This window comes from Chiloscyllium plagiosum, chromosome 10 (assembly GCF_004010195.1).
Source record: "Chiloscyllium plagiosum isolate BGI_BamShark_2017 chromosome 10, ASM401019v2, whole genome shotgun sequence".
NCBI classification, from domain to species: domain Eukaryota; kingdom Metazoa; phylum Chordata; class Chondrichthyes; order Orectolobiformes; family Hemiscylliidae; genus Chiloscyllium; species Chiloscyllium plagiosum.
Genome location: NC_057719.1, coordinates 7,689,288 through 7,705,821, shown reverse-complemented (window position 1 = coordinate 7,705,821; position 16,534 = coordinate 7,689,288). Strand labels below are relative to the sequence as shown.

The 16,534-nt window shown below is 44.0% G+C and overlaps 1 protein-coding gene across 1 annotated transcript in view; it reads left to right on the top strand.

The window, feature by feature from the left end:
• LOC122553950 (thyrotropin receptor-like) overlaps positions 1-15,612 on the top strand; it is a 58,176-nt gene extending 42,564 nt beyond the window's left edge. Inside the window, exons 6-8 of the mRNA XM_043698454.1 lie at positions 8,846-8,923; positions 15,132-15,200; positions 15,311-15,612. Of these exons, the coding sequence (XP_043554389.1) occupies positions 8,846-8,923; positions 15,132-15,200; positions 15,311-15,374 (211 nt within the window). The 3' untranslated portion in view covers positions 15,375-15,612. The remainder of the gene's footprint in view (positions 1-8,845; positions 8,924-15,131; positions 15,201-15,310) is intronic.
• The last annotated feature ends 922 nt before the right edge of the window (positions 15,613-16,534 follow it).

Genomic DNA, 16,534 nt, shown 5'->3' with positions numbered 1-16,534 from the left:
TACATGTCACGTTGAGGTGTGGACTCTGATGTACAAAGCCCTTTCACTTTACTCCATTCTCAATGACTTGCCAAGTGGAACATATACAGATGGAATGCTGAGGGAGGGGGTGCTGACTTGAACTTAATCTATCCTGGCATGTCCTGGACTGGGTGTAGAATGGGGACCTGAATCATCAACGTCATCATTTTTTTTTGTTTTCCAATGACTTTGAAAATATTGCCAAAATGTTTCCAATTCGAGGAACTGACAGTGAGAAATGAGTCTCCATAAAGAATTTGAACCACCATGTGCACCTCAGTAGAAAAGATTGAAAATGTTGCAAATTCACTTAGCACCAAGTTATTTTACATTCCTGATGGAAATAATCTCACCTCCAGTCCAGTCCATTTGGGTAGGTTGGATTGAATATATCTACGTTGACCTCTGCATCACTATGAGAGTCTCACTCTGTGGTAGTCTTCCAGCCTGTTGGAGCACTGACCTTTTATCGATCACGCTCAAAGGGTTGAATGGCCTGTTCCTACTCCTATGAATTACCTCATGGTACATTTAGGGATATTGGCATATCAGTGGGCTGTGTTATGGCAAAAGTTTAATCATGAAAATGTCATGCCAACACAAATGATCAACTCTGTAAGAATTCTTGTATCAGTCATGGCTAACAAGCCAGCAAAGCTGAAAATTGGGTAGATCAAGAATCGCATTTACACGCAACAACAACCCTTTACCCTCTCCAACGTGGACAATGGCATCACTGACACTCTAAGTTCAGTGCAGAAGCATTCAAGTGACCATCAAACAAAGCTTCACATCCTCCTGAATCACTCCAAGGCCACCTTGTCAAAGAAGGGGAGATGGAAGGAGGTTACAGGGCAGCTAAAATCTCACCAAATAATAGGGTACAGGCGCTCCCTTTTAATGACTTTCACTCCTTACCATAAGTTAGTAAAATATTGAAGGTTCATCCCAAATTCAATACTGACTTGTAAAAAATGAGTGAGGTAGACATCACTGGAAGGGAATTTGCTCAGGGAGTTCTCCCAAACTTCTAGAAGTCGAATAAAGGTCTGTTTTTCCTAGATTTCTGACAATCTTAACTCAATGTTACACCAGGAGATCAGGAAATCCCTATACAACCCCAACACTGTAGAAGTTTTAACCCATTACTTGTCATCTTATGGAATTTTCTTCAGTGACTTTGGCACAGCGAAAGGAGAGGAAAAGAGGCCATTCCAAACACTTTAGAAACAACTTTTAATATATATGTATACACATATAATACATATACTTTACAGTTTCCACAATATAAATATTTTGATGTGTCAGTACCTCAGTCCAGCCAAGTTTTGTGTTGCACTTGGAAGAAGTACAAAGATGTAAGGAATGGAACATGCTACAGGCACAAGCTCGCAATCTCTGAACTGACTTGTATCTGAACTCACCTAGTGCTCACGTAAGGCCAATGAGTAGCCTTAGCAGTCTACACTCCAGTAGCAGCACCTCCTCAGGTACAGGGGTGGGATGGACTTGGCACCTGCAATGTGGTGAGCTGACCTCACCTGAGTTCAAAGATCAAATATTCAAGGTCGGTTGCAGGCACGAATATTTCCACTCATTGGTCACTGAAGCTGTTGATGTGCATGAAAGTGCCTTGATGTCTTCGGGGTTGGGGGGTTTTGGTGGGAAATGGTGGTTATTAGTGGAAGGGGTACTGGCAACCTAGGCTTCTCCATGGCTGGAATGGAAGTGTTTCTGAATCCAGTTTGTCACAGGAATAGGGATGTGCATGGGAGCAGAGCTCCTTAAGACAGGCCCTTGCCTCAGCTTTGCCAAAACTCTTGTTTCTAGGATTAGGATCGCATGGATTTCCACCAAAGTGGATAGTTTCAAACCTCTTAGAGTTTAAGTCAAATCTTTATTTATTCAGTGGGTCAGTATGAGAGGTAAAGAAAGCCAGGGCATTGCTTTAGTTATGGAAATTCGTCCAGAAACAATCAGCCAACAAAAATACAGCAAGCCCCAACCATGGGTTCAACAATATTTAGTTAATGAAACATTAAACATAGGATAGCTGAGAACCTCTGCTGTGAACAGCAACGTATATTGAAATGTTATGCTTGGATTGGTGTTCCTACACAATGGCAGTGATGGGAAGTGGTTGGATCTATTGGAATTCTATGCTTAGCATAGAATAATAGTTGGATGGAGTCTGTGCTTATCCAACTCTGTCATTTCATTTAAGTTCCTCACTTTCAAAATAAAGGTAAAACCAAACACAAGCAAGTCTTTTCAAATAGATATGGTGCCACTCAATTGTATGCTCCTTATAATACCCAAGTAGATGGGTGAATACCCAAGTAACTATTGGAGGGATAGTGTAATGCTCTCTCACCACCAAAATATTTCTGCCCACCATTGGAAATTTGAGAACTTTCAGGGTATTATCTCAGAATACAAGAAGCAATGAACAAGTAGGGATTGCAAAAATGATGAAAGAGTTTGGTATGGTGGAGACAGGTGTTATGTTCGCGACCAGACCCCATCAAAATACATTTAGAAGTTAGCCTAGATCCGAACATTTTCATATTTCTAAGGTAAATGCAAGGTGCCGTGTTCCATTTGCAATTCAATTGGTCAAACTACTCGACTTTAAGCAAAACACAGTTTATTCAAATACCACGGTTAAAATACAAACAAAAGAAAGAGGAACTTGGAATAACTTTAACTCTATGGGAAATCTGAACAGAATAATAGGTTATTTTATGACTAATAGTAACTGTTCCAAAACATTAACTTTCCATAAATGTACCTTAACCAAAAAAGGCAAAGGCAGAAAAACAGATGGTCTCATCTGCAATCCTATCAGCAAGAAAGAAATACGTGCAGCAACTCCCCAGAGAGAGAGAGAGAGTGTAGTGGCCGGGAGAGATTCACTGCTTTCTATCCTGGCTGAGACCCCAGCAACAACTGCTGAAAGTTAATGAAAAATCCTGGATGTGTGAGCACATGACCACACCCATTCAGGCTGCTTCTATTGTTCCAACGTAAAAGAAACCCCAAGGCTTCAGAAGTTGCTTAACTGCTCATAGACTGTCACCTGTCACCCAGTCCTGCTCTAAGAGAAACCAGGACAAAACACACCTCATCATCACTCAGGGAGAGCCACTTGTGGAGACAGGTAGAACTACAGGTTGTAAATGTGAGAAAATCACCATGGGGTCAAATAGGGAATTCAGAACTTTACGTGGAGAGTGATGAGATTGTGGAGCTTACTACCGCAGTGCTGTTGGCATGGGTGAAGAGATGCAAGCCTTATCAAGTCTCCTAACTCCGTCTTCGAGATAGTGAGGATTGTAGATGCTGGAAAGTCAGACTTGATAAAGTGTGGAGTTGGAAAAAGCACAGCCTGTCACACAGCTTAGCCTGCTGTGCTTTTTTTCAGCTCCACTCCTATCTCTAGTCTGCCTGGCCTTAAGAACAGCAAATCCTGCTACAGGAAATTCAAATGATACAGAATAATGTTATTCTGCCCATTGTGTCTGTACTAGTTCTGTTACCTCGAGCCAATCTCCATCCTTTTCTACCATATATCTGCACACCATTTCTATCCAAATAATCATCCAGTCCCTCTTGAATGGCTCAATTCTACCGGGATCCACCGTATTCCCAGGCAGTGATCCAATGTCACTCAATCAGGGAATCTATGGAAAAAGGCCTTCACTGTCGGGGCCTCAGAGCTGACCTTGTGGGCTGTTGAATTAACAGGAGCCACAATGTCCATCGTACCTGGCCTGCCTTGAAAGCCATCAGATGGAAGCTTTGGCTTTCTCCACCGGGAAACATCAAGACTGGTTTGGTGAGAGTGGCAAGGTTATCCAGGAGCTGCTAAAGCTGTTTAAGGCATTCTCAAACTGGGAGCACTCCAATACTCAAGGGAAGGCAAGCAGCACAAATGGAAGCTGTGGTTCAATGAGAAAGCTCTGGTTTAAAAACAAGTGCTGGGTAGAAGGGAGGTAGGAAATCTGGCAAGCACCAACCACCGATGAGAATCTTAGTGTGAAACAACACAACCTGGACAAGAAAGAACCCACAAAGATATCAACTACTTCGGATGTCCCAGACAGATCACCCTGTGCAAACAGCAGAAGGAATGTGTGAAAGCCTATTGCAGGAGATGGAAAATAGAGTTGAGGTCGAAGATCAGCCAGGATTGTGTGGAATAGTAGAGTAGGTTCGAGAAGCTGAGACACCTACTCCTGTTACTATGATTTCTGACTCCATGAAATAGAATAGCACGAGGGCTCTGAGTGTCAGTTGTTGAAATATTCTTTGGTCGCTGCTTGAAGAAGAAGGATTAGAAATGAGCTTTAGAGAGGAAATGTGAATCGTCTAATGTTTCAGCTAAAAACAGGAGTAGTATGCTGGCACACCGCAATGTTCTTTCTTTGGTTTCCATTCGTGAATGAATTTAAAACAAAAAGATCATTTTGCTGGCAGTGTGTACTTTAAACTGTGCAAATGTCTAACTCTTAGAATAATGCAGCTCAGACGGAGACCATTCGGTCTATCACACCTCTACTGGCGCTTTCAGAGAGTTCAGCAATGAGTTCCATAATGCCTGCACTATCCCCGTGACACTGGAAACTTTCCCATTTCAAAAATCTACTCAGTTTGTTTTGTTGGGAGAACCCATTGTGTTTTTCTCAAAAAGCATCATTCCCTTCTCCTGATCTTCTCCCTGAGGTTGGGTGATCAGTATTGACAACTTCCTCCCAGATTTTGCAAATCACTGGCTGCTGGACAGCTGCAGAATTACCTGGGAATGTGGTGAGTTTTAAGATGAGGAATCCTGAATTTCTACAGCATCAAAACAGAAGAGCATGAGTAGGACATTCAGCCCTTCTAGCCTGGTAGACTATGGCCTATCTATATCTGAAGGGCATTTTCCGATGCCCCTCCCCCAAGTCCCTCCTCCCTATCTTTTATCTTAGCCTGCTGGACCAACTTTCCTCATTCCTGAAGAAGGGCTAATGCCCGAAACGTCGATTCTCCTGTTCCCTAGATGCTGCCTGACCTGCTGCGCTTTTCCAGCAACACATTTCCATATCTATATCTGAACTCCATCTCAAGTGGGAGATCTGAAATACAGGCTTTTTTACTCCAAACAAGGCAGTATGGGGACTCATTACCTCAATAATCAACTATGCTCTGGTGTCAACATGTTAAATACCATCTAGTCTAGTTAAAAAACTCTTTCACCTCAAAACTAAATTGACCAGCAGTTGACCAGCAAACCGATGACTGTAGCGTTATTGCTCATTCAGTAAGACACTTCAGTGAGATCTGAACATGTTGACTGATTGAGTAAATACACAGCAGGTGAAGGAAATTGGGGATAAATGTGAGGTTTGGTAGCAAAACCAGGAGGGCGGATTATTACCGGAATGGTGATGGATTTGGGAAAGGGGGAAGTGCAATGAGGCCTGGGTGCCCATGTACACCAGTTGCTGAAGGTGAGCATTCCAGGTAGAGCAGTTGGTGAACAAGACAAATAATCTATTGGCCTTCATGATGAGTGAAGTCAAGTGCAGGAGCAGGAAAGTCTTACTACAATTGTACAGGGCCTTGGTGTGACCACACCTGGAGAACTATGTGCAGTTTTGATCTCCTTATGGAGTCATAGAGTCATACAGCACAGAAACAGACCCTTCGGCCCAACCAGTCTCATGCCAACCATGTTCCCAAACTAAACTAGTCCCACCTGCTTGCGTTTGGCCCATATCCCCAAAAACCTTTCCTATTCATGGACTTATCCAAATGTCTTTTAAATGTTGTAATTGTACCCGCATCCACCGCTTCCTCTGGAAGTTCATTCCACTCACAAACCGCTCTCTGTGTGAAAATGTTGCCCCTCACGTCCTTTATAAATCTTTCTCCTCTCACCTTAAAAATATGCCCCTTAGTTTTGAACTCCCTCACCTTAGGGAAAAGACCTTTGCTGATCACCTTATCTCTGCCCCTCATGATTTTATGAACCTCTATAAGGTCACCCCTCAATCACTGACGCGCCAATGAAATATGTCCCAGCCTATCCAGCTTATTTTTATAAATCAAACCTTCCATTTCCAGCAACATCCTGGTAAATCTTTTTTGAACCCTCTCCAGTTTAATAATATCCTGTCTATAGCAGGGTGACTAGAACTGCACACAGTAAGCCAGACGAGGCCTCACCAATGACTGTACAACCTCAAATGACATCCCAGCTTCTATACTCAAAGAAGGATGTTCTGGCTCTGGAGGGATTGCACCAAAGGTTTATCAGAATGACTTGACAGATGCATGAAGAGAGACTGGATTGGTTATGAGTATGTTCACTGGAGTTTAGAAAACTGAGGGAGGATTCCATGGAAACATATAAGATTCTATCAGGAACTAGACAGGATAAATGCAGGAAGAATGCTCAAAATGATTGTGGAGTCCAGAAGCAGGGTGGGGGTCACAGTCTAAGGATATGGGGCAGGCTATTTAGGAATGAGATGAAGAGAAATTCCTAACCCACAGAGTGGACCTCTCTGCCACTGAAAGTGTTGAGGCCAAACATTGAATGCTTTCAAGAAGGACGGTAGAGCTATAGGGAACAAAAGATACAGGGCAAAAGCAGGAACAGGGGACTGAGTTGGATGATCGGCCATGATGCACCTGGCTGGAAGGACTGAATGGCCTACTGCAGCTCCTATTCTCTATGTTTCTATCTACATTTCACCCTGCACCAGATTTTCCAACCACTCCCAATCTTTTCAATTCTGCTGACAAGGTGTTTGGCCTGAACTATCAATACAAAACTCATATCACTCACACCCGGTCACCTCCCATATGTTTTGAAGCTACAATTCTGGAATATGTTGGGAACCTCTCATTCCTTTGGCTGACATCACTTGCAGAATGGCCCCCATTGACCAGATCATGCCAGGCTACAGCAACAAGTGTTTGGCAAATAAGACCTCCACAAGTCTACAAAGCAGTCGTCATTGCTACACTCCAGTACTGCAGCAACTTGGACTGTGTCTCAGTGGCCCATTACAGTAGAGTTATTCTCCAGCAATGTCTCTGCCCCATGCTCTGGATTCAATGAGAGCACTGTTGAACAAACACTAGTGTCCTTCATGAAGCCAACTCCACACACATTTGGGCAAAACCTCCTGAAAAGTCTGACTTCACCTGATGAAGGAGCAGCGCTCCAAAAGCTTTTGATTTCAAATAAACCTGTTAGACTATAACCTGGTGTCATGTGACTGCCCAGTCACACCCTAGTCCAACAGATGGCACCTCCACATCCTGAAAAACCAACTATGATGGACTGGGCATTGTGTCTGGATGCCTGACAACCATCTCCTCTATCTTCCGAACTCTGAAATGGCCAATCTTCCGGGGGATGACATGTTCTGGCCCTTTTTATTTGAATTGTAAAGAATAGTCCCTCCCTATTGTTGCAAACTTAATGGGCTTCCCTCTGTAGGGGCATGGATAGGATAAAGAGACAAAGTCTTTTCCCTGGGGTGGGTGAGTCCAGAACTAGAGGGTATTGGTTTAGGGTGAGGGGGAAAGATATAAAAGAGACCTAAGGGGCAACGTTTTCACACAGAGGGTGGTACGGGTATGGAATGAGCTGCCAGAGGAAGTGGTGGAGGCTGGTACAATTACAACATTTAAAAGGCATCTGAATGGATACATGAATAGGTAGGATTTGGAGGGATATGGACCAGGTGCTGGCAGGTGGGACTAGATTGGGTTGGGATTCTGGTCAGCATGGACAGGTTGGACCGAAGTGTCTGTTTCTGTACTGTACAGCTCTGTGACTCTATGGTGCTATTCTCTGCTTCCACCCTCATTTCACCCCTGAATTATCCCATAATCATCAATACCAGAAGCCCAGATGCCAGTCCATTTTGGTGACGATGGGATCTGATTCCATCTGTTTCACTATTAAATTGGCACTTCAGGAACAACTTCTTTTACTCCGAGAGTGGTGGGATTCACATGCATGCGGAGTTGTTGAGGTGAATGACTTAGATATATATCAATGTGGCACACTTGTGTGTACTGGAAGCTACCTACGTTAACATAAAGAGCCCTGTTTGGTGCAGACAGAAAGAGTGTGTAAACACACTGCCTCTTTCAAATCAAAATAGGGAATGGCCATTCACTCATTCATTTCTCATACCAAATCCTTGACCAGTCGGTCAACCTGCTTGGTTTCAAATTTAAATAAAGATTGGCACTTAATTGTCAATCATCATTAACTGATGCACTCTCGATCCAACATCTCCACCAATCAGAGTCCACATACCAACTACCTACCAGCATTCTTCTCTACAACCACCGGTTTTTCTTTAATTTGGTATTCTTGTGAATTATCCTGATGGGTGTAAGATCAAAAGCTTTGATAAAATGCGTTCGTTTTAGCAATACTGGAGTTCTGTACTTCCAGAAACCTATATAAATATATTAACAGAAAATCTAAATATGTACATGAGGATGAATGAATAGATGGACATACTAATAGGATGAAGAAGAGGAGGAGCAAGCTCGTATCGAGTATAAGCACTGATATCGATTGGTGGAGCTGAGTGGCATGTTCCCGCTCAGTCTGTGTGATTGGATGTAATGTTCTCCATCACTGGGTCCATAAAGCCTCTGAGTCTTTCTGAAACACACTGTGAATGACCAACTCATTCCAGACTCATACTTTTCATCATATGGAACAGAAGCCAATTGTTTGCTTGCTTTGAATTAGCTCTGGGCAGCTTTATGTGAGAGCTGTGTACATTCTTCTGTTTTACAGGGAAATTGCTGACAATCCCTTCATTTCTACCATCCCTGCAAATGCCTTCAGTGGATTATCCAATGAGTCACTAACTCTGTAAGTATAGCTTCACTGTGATTAAAGAGTCACCTTTACTATCAGCCAGCAGAAGGTGCTGTATTGGAGGAGGAGACATGGCCAGGGGACTTAAGGTTCACAAATATCAATCATTCATTAATAATATAATGATCTACAATTTCGTCAGAATCTAGTGATTTTTTTTGAAAGTTCATCCATGGGCATCACAGGCTAGGCAAGCATCTATTACCCAGAGAGCAGTTAAGATTCACATATCTGTGGGTCAGACCAGGTGAGGAAAGCAGATTTCCTTCTCTGAAGGGCATTACTGAACAAATTACCATTTAACATGATGCCCGTCAGGCTAGATTTTAATTCCAAGTTTTTGGTGAATTGAAACTTCACTATCTACCATGGTAGGGTTCCAACCCAAACCCCAGAACATGAGCCAGAGGCTAGTGGGTTATTAGATCAGTGACATTACCACTGCACCACCATCCCCATGGTGGGGGGGGAGGGGGAGTGGGGGGTGACTGTTTTGGTTGAGTGTATAGGTTGTGCAGGTTAGATGTTATTCTGCAAAGTCAGTGGAGAATTGTCTCAGGGCTCATTTTAACTTTGGGGTGATAGCATAAACTGAAAATGTGTTGCTGGAAAAGCGCAGCAGGTCAGGCAGCATCCAAGGAGCAGGAGAATCAATGTTTCGGGCATGAGCCCTTCTTCAGGACCTGCTGCGCTTTTCCAGCAACACATTTTTAGCTCTGATCTCCAGCATCTGCAGTCCTCACTTTCTCCTAGGTGATAGCATAAAACCCACTTCCTATGGTACACCCACTCCTGCACTGACACCCAGAGAGAGATGCAGTAACATGTGTACATTGTGATTGACTAAAAGATAATTAACAGGCAGGTAATCCATCTTCTCCTCCTCTTTACCATGAGTGCTGGATCATCACAGAGTAACACAATGCCATCCACAGCCAAAACAACCTTCTGGCGTTTACATCATTCTGTGAAGGCACAGTCATAGCTAAAATAACTGCACAGAGGCTGGTATCCTGTCAACAAGTTACTCTTTATTTACACGTGCATAGTGCGAGTCACTGATCAGGCTCCCTCAGAGCCAGCTCTCAGAGTGAACAGAACCTCTGACACTCTTATTTATATCTGTCAGTCAGGGCTCTGATTGGACCAGATTAACAGCAAAAGTCAGGGAACTCCTATTCTGTGAGGTCCACCTGGCTGATCTTGTTACAATTACTAAAGTATCCTATGAAATTGTTTAAAATCCAGAACACTGCAAAGGATTCTTTTTTGAATTCATGCCCCTAGTACAGCCCATAGTTAACACTGGCCCTGCTTGTGAGTATCGCTGTCAGAAGCTGAAGAGGAGAGTTTAATCAAGGAACAGTGCATACAACTTTGGTTTCCTTAATTGCGGAGGGATGTAGTTGCACTGGAGGCAGTTCACAGGAGCTTCACGAGATGGATTCCAGAAATGATGGAGGTTTGTCTTCTGAAGAGAGCTTGAGCAGTTTACTCTCTGGGGTTTAGAAGAATGAGAGGAGATCGAAATGAGGTGTATGAGCTGCTGAAGGGGATCCACAAAGCTGACTTGTGTGTGGCAATAGAACAAAAGGTCATAGATTTAGGATTAAGGATGACAGGTGTAAAACAGAGATGAGGAGAAATTACTTCTGTGAAAGGGTGTGAACCTGTGAAATTCACTACCCCAGAGAGCAGTGGATGCTGGGCCATTGAGTATATTTGAGGAGGGGATGGGTTGAAGGATTGGAGAGAGCGGGCAGGAGATTGGGAGTTGAGGCCAAACTGAGATCAACCATGATCATATCAAATGGCAGAGCAGGGCTTGAGGAACAGCCTCCTTCTCCCAGCTCTTAGGCTTTTAGGTTTGTTATGTTTCATGTTCTTATGATCGTTTGCCAGTGGAATTGAATAGCGTTTTAACTAATTTGACAGGGTTGTGGGAAGTATTAGTAAGAAGATACAACATGCACAGAGTCAGATAGCAGGTGAGGGAGGAGGTGTGGGCACAGGTTTTACAGTTCACAGAACCCCCTGGTGCTCACCTTCCACCCTACCAACCTTCGCATAAACCAAATCATCCACCGACATTTCCGCCACCTCCAAAAAGACCCCACCATCAGGGATATATTTCCCTCCCCACCCCTTTCCGCCTTCCGCAAAGACCGTTCCCTCCGTGACTACCTGGCGTCTGGTGGTGAGGGAGCGGCGGTGAAGGAGGCCCAGGACCTCCATGTCCTCGGCAGAGTGGGAGGGGGAGTTGAAATGTTGGGCCACGGGGCGGTTTGGTTGATTGGTGCGGGTGTCTCGGAGATGTTCCCTAAAGCGCTCTGCTAGGAGGCGCCCAGTCTCTCAACCCCAGGGCATCAATGTGGACTTCAACAGCTTCCTCATTTCCCCTTCCCCCACCTCATCCTAGTTTCAAACTTCCAGCCCGCACTGTCCCCTTGACCTGTCCGGACTTATCCGACCTGCCTAGCTCCTTTTCCACCTATCCACTCCACCCTCTCCTCCCTGACCTATCACCGTCATCTCCTCCCCCACTCACCTTTTGTACCCTTTGCACATTATGAGGTCAATGCTGGATATCACCCAGGTCTTACTGTATACAGGCAGAGACTGCTTCAGTATCTGAGGAACTGTGAATTATTCCTGATGAAGGGCTTTTGCCCGAAACGTCGATTTTGCTGCTCGTCGGATGCTGCTTGAATGGATGTGAAATTGTCTGAGTGACAGGAAATGGAGAGTAGCGATGAACATTTGCTGTTCTAATTGGTGGATGGTAAATAGTGGGGATTTCTCAAGGTTTTCAGTGTTAGGACCAACACATTGTCTGATATATATTAATAACTAGACTTTGGGACACAAAAGCACAACTTCAGAATTTGCAGCTGACTCAAAATTTGAAAACATTGCAAACTGTAAGGAAGATAGTGATGAACTTTAAGAGTATATCAACATTTGATGGAATAGATGGATAAGTTGAATGCAGAGAAGTGTGAGTTCATTTTTGTGGGAAGAATGAGGAGATGCAATAGAAAAATGTGTGGGTCAAAAAGAGAGGACCTGGGAATGGGAATCATAGAACCCCTACAGTGTGGAAACAGGACCTTTGGCCCAACAAGTCCACATCGACCCTCTGAAGAGTAACTCACCAGACCCAATTTCCTACCCTATTACTTTACATTACCCCTGACTAAAGCACCTAAGCTACACATCCCTGAACACTATGGGCAATTTGACATGACCAATTCACCTAACCTGCACATTTTTGGATTGTGAGAGGAAACCAGAGCACCCGGAGGAAACCCACACAGACACGAGGGGAGAATGTGCAAACTCCACACAGACAGTAACCCAAGGCTGGAGTCAAATGGTGAGGCAGCAGTGCTAACCACTGAGCAACCATGCCACCCAGAAGTAATCTGAAATGATGTGAATAATAAAGGATACAGGATCCTAGGTTTTAAAAATAAGGGCATAAAGTACAACGCAAGCATCTTATGAAGAGTAAAACCCTGGTTCTGTCTCAACTGGAGTATTGTGTCCAGTTCTGGGCACCACAATTTAGGAAGGATGCAGGTGATGGAAGGGTTCAATAGAATGAAACAATAATGAGAAGCTACAATTTTGTCAAGGAGATCAATTTAAAGGAGATTCTTAAGGCCATACAAGTCAGAAAAGAAGTAGACCATTCAGCCCATCAAGTCCACTCCAGCAATTCAGTGTGATCATCTTCAACTCCACCCTTCTGCCTTGTCCCCATAACCATGGATTTCCTTACTGATTAGAAATCTATCTATCTCAGCCTTGAATATACTTAATGGCTCAGCCTTAACAGCCCTATGTGGTAAAGAATTCCACAGGTCCAGTACCTTCTGAGAGGGGAAATTTCTCCTCACCTCTGTGTTAAATGTGTGAAATGTTATTCTGAGATGATTCCCTCTGGCCCTGCACTCTCCCACAAGGGGGAAACAACCTTTAAATGCTGTATGTGTTAAACAGCTCTTGTTCTTCCAAACTCTAATGAGTACAGGCTCAACTTGGTCAACCTCTCTTCACAAGATAGTCCCTACATATGTGGAATCAGTCGAGTGAACCTTCTCTGGACTGCCTCTGATGCCTCTATTTCTTTCCCTTGATAAGGGGCCCAAAACTGCTCACAGAGTTCCAGTTGTGGTCTGTCTAGTTCCTTGTATAGTTTTAGCAAAACCTCCATACGTTTATATTCCAATCCCTTTGGAATAAAGGCCAACATGCTATTGCCTTCCCTATTATTTGCTCAACTTGGATGCTAGCTCTTTGTGATTTATGCAGGAGGACCCTCAAATCCTTTCTGCCTTATTTCTCCATTTAAGTAATATTCAGTTCTTCTGACCCTTCCTGCCAACGTACATAACCTTGGTCTTAAAGGTGGGAAGAGGTCGAGAGATTAGGGAGGGGGTCTCCGGAGCTTAGTGTTAGGAGGTTGGGTCCAGCAGCAGCCCAGAGCGAAGTCAAGCAAATCCAGGAAGGGCAAGAGGTCAGAATTGGAGGAGCTCCGAGATCTCAGAGCTGAGAGTCAAGGGCATGGTCGTGGCTTTAAAATGGTCAGCATGTATTTATGGGCAGGTTGAGAATGCCAATCCAGGGTTGTTTCATACTAATTTCACCTCAGCTGACTTAGGTTTGTTGACCTTGAATCCAGCTCCCAGCCTCTGAAAGAACTGCCAGGCTAAAGTCACCTTGGCAAATTCTAAGCCTGATCTGGCATTCAACAGCTTCTTAAACTGAGAAACCTGTCCCAGTTCCAAGAAATCCAATCCTGGTTAACTGAAGCTCACTTGCACCCCTGCCAAGTAACTCTCTGTTCCTGCTCCACAACCTGATGAAATACTCTGTGTGTGTTGCAGCATTCCATCAGCAAAGGGCATTAAGTCCACTTTCAAATCAGGCATATCATCCTGGCAGAGCGTGCCAATGTAAAAATCAGGAAAAGGAGCAGCACAGCATCGGGATAAGAGTCTGGACAGGGATCAGGATAGGGTCAATGATGTGGAGTCAGTGCAGGGTTATTATAGGGTTAGTATTGGGTCAAGGTGTGGAGTCACTGCGGGGTTATTATAGAGTCAGTATAGGGTCAAGGTGAAGGGTCAGTGCAGGGGTTAGTATAGGGTCAGGGTGAAGGATCAGTGCAGGGTTATAATGGGGTTAGTATCGGGTCAAGGTGTGGAGTCAGTAGTGCAGGGTTATTATGGGGTCAGTATGGGGGGGGGTGAAGGGTCAGTGCAGTTTTATTATGGGGTTAGTATAGAGTCAAGGTGAAGAGTCCGTGCTGGGTTATTAAGGGGTTAATATAGCGTCAAGGTGATAGGTCAGTACAGGGTTATTATGGGGTCAGTATAGGGTCAAGGTGAAGGATCAGTGCACAGTTATTATAGGGTCAGTATAACTTCAGACTGAAGGGTCAGTGCAGGGTTATTATGGGGTCAGTATAGCATTAGGATGAAGGGTCAGTGCAGGGTTATTATGGGGTTAGTATAGGATCAAGGTGATAGGTCAGTGCAGGGTTATTATAGGATCAGTATAGCATCAGGGTGAAGGGTCAGTGCAGGGTTATTATGGGGTTAGTATAGGGTCAAGATGATAGGTCAGTGCAGGGTTATGGGGCCAGGGTGAAGGGTCAGTGGAGGGTTACTATGGGGTCTGTCTAGGGTCAAGGTGAAGGGTCAGTGCAGGGTTATTATGGGTTCAGTATAGCATCAGGGTGAAGTGTCAGTGCAGCGTTATTATGTGGTAGAAAAGGGTCAGGGCAAGGAGACAGTATGAAGTCAGGATGAGGGGGTCACTGCAGAGTTCAGATGGGGTCAGGGTGAGAGGGTCAATGCAGGGCTAACACGAGATTAATGTTGGGTCAGGATATGGGGTAACTGCAGGGTTAAAATGCAGTCAGTATAGGAATAGGATGAGGGGTCAATCTGCTGCCTCTTTATCCTGTTCTCCACTGGTTTGTTGTTACTTATTCTCCATGTGGAGTATGGCATTTCTTTCAGTGTTGCTTGTCATGGCTCCCTTCCCCCACCAAGTTGGTTCTATCGCTCCGTATCGTTTACCTGTCAATAAAAGCCTCACTGTAAAGCATCAAAGCTTATATGTGACAGAATTGAATGCATCTTTTTAAATTGTGAAAACATCACTTTCTCTTGTATTTTCCTTCCTACAGAAAGCTGTACAACAACGGGTTCACAAAAGTGCAAGCCTACGCATTCAATGGAACGAAACTAGATGCGGTGTAGGTATTACATTTACTGTTCGGCTGCATTAGTGGCTAACATCATCATCATTGAAGCATTGCCTTCACACTTGACGATTATTTGTAACGTCTTCCCATTCTCTCTGCAGCTTAATGGTGGCACATAATCATCTAATCACCTTCTGCCCTATCCCTATTATAGGAATCAAATGAAGAAAGACTGGCTGTGGATTTAAAACTTCATTGTACATACTCTGCAAGTGTAAAGAGTAATATTATAAGGAACTTAAATATTTTGAGTGGGTTCGTGAAGTCGTCCTCCTGACTACAGTTCCTTTTCTTATTGGATTGGATAGGACATTCTTCACTGGAGGTTAGAGGAATGAGGTGATCTCGTAGAAACCGATAAAATTCTTCTCATTCTGTTTCCTTATGAAGCCAGCGACCCACTTGTTACCACAGATACAGAAGGCATTGTTTTCATGAGACTTCATCACCTTTTATAGGGATTACTAAGAATATAAATGTCCCCAAAAACTGAAATGTAGTTCCTGAAAATGAAAAAGTCGACCATGAGAAAATTTCATGAGGAGCTCTCGGAGGAAAAATAGAAATTATTTTGACCCCATATCTCCATTTTTGTCACTTGCTGGTCATGCCTTCTGCTGCCAAATTCCTAACCTCTGGAATTCCCTCCCTGGACCTTTCCAACTCCCTTTACCATCTTTCCGATGAAATTTTAAACCACAGATTCCGTCTCCTCTCTCAGGTGGAGGTCAAAGATCCCTTGGTAATGCTTTAAGGAGAGCAGGGTAATACTCACGGGTCTCTTGGCAATGTGTTGCGTCCTTAGACCATATCGTACCTCTACACTGTTCATGCAGTTTGCTGTTTACAGTTTGGTTTCTCTCCTCCCAGTAGTAACCACATTTCATGAATTCATCATCTGCCCTGATAGCTCCTCATCTGACTCAGTATTGAATCTGATCTGATTGTGCTTGTCCCAGTAAGTACGATGACGTAAAAGGTAACACATAAAATTTTTAGAATCCTTTCATGGGATGTGGACCTTACTGGCAAGTCCAAAGTTTGTTGCCCATCTCTAAATGCCCTTGGAGTGAGTGCCCTCCCAAGTCATTTCAGAGGCAGCTTAGAGTCAGCCACATAGAATCATAGAATCATAGAGATGTACAGCATAGAAACAGACCCTTCGGTCCAACCCATCCATGCCGACCAGATATCCTAACCCAATCTAGTCCCACCTGCCAGCACCCGACCAATATCCCTCCAAACCCTTCCTATTCATATACCCATCCAAATGCCTTTTAAATGTTGCAATTGTACCAGCCTCCACCACATTCTCTGGCAGCTCA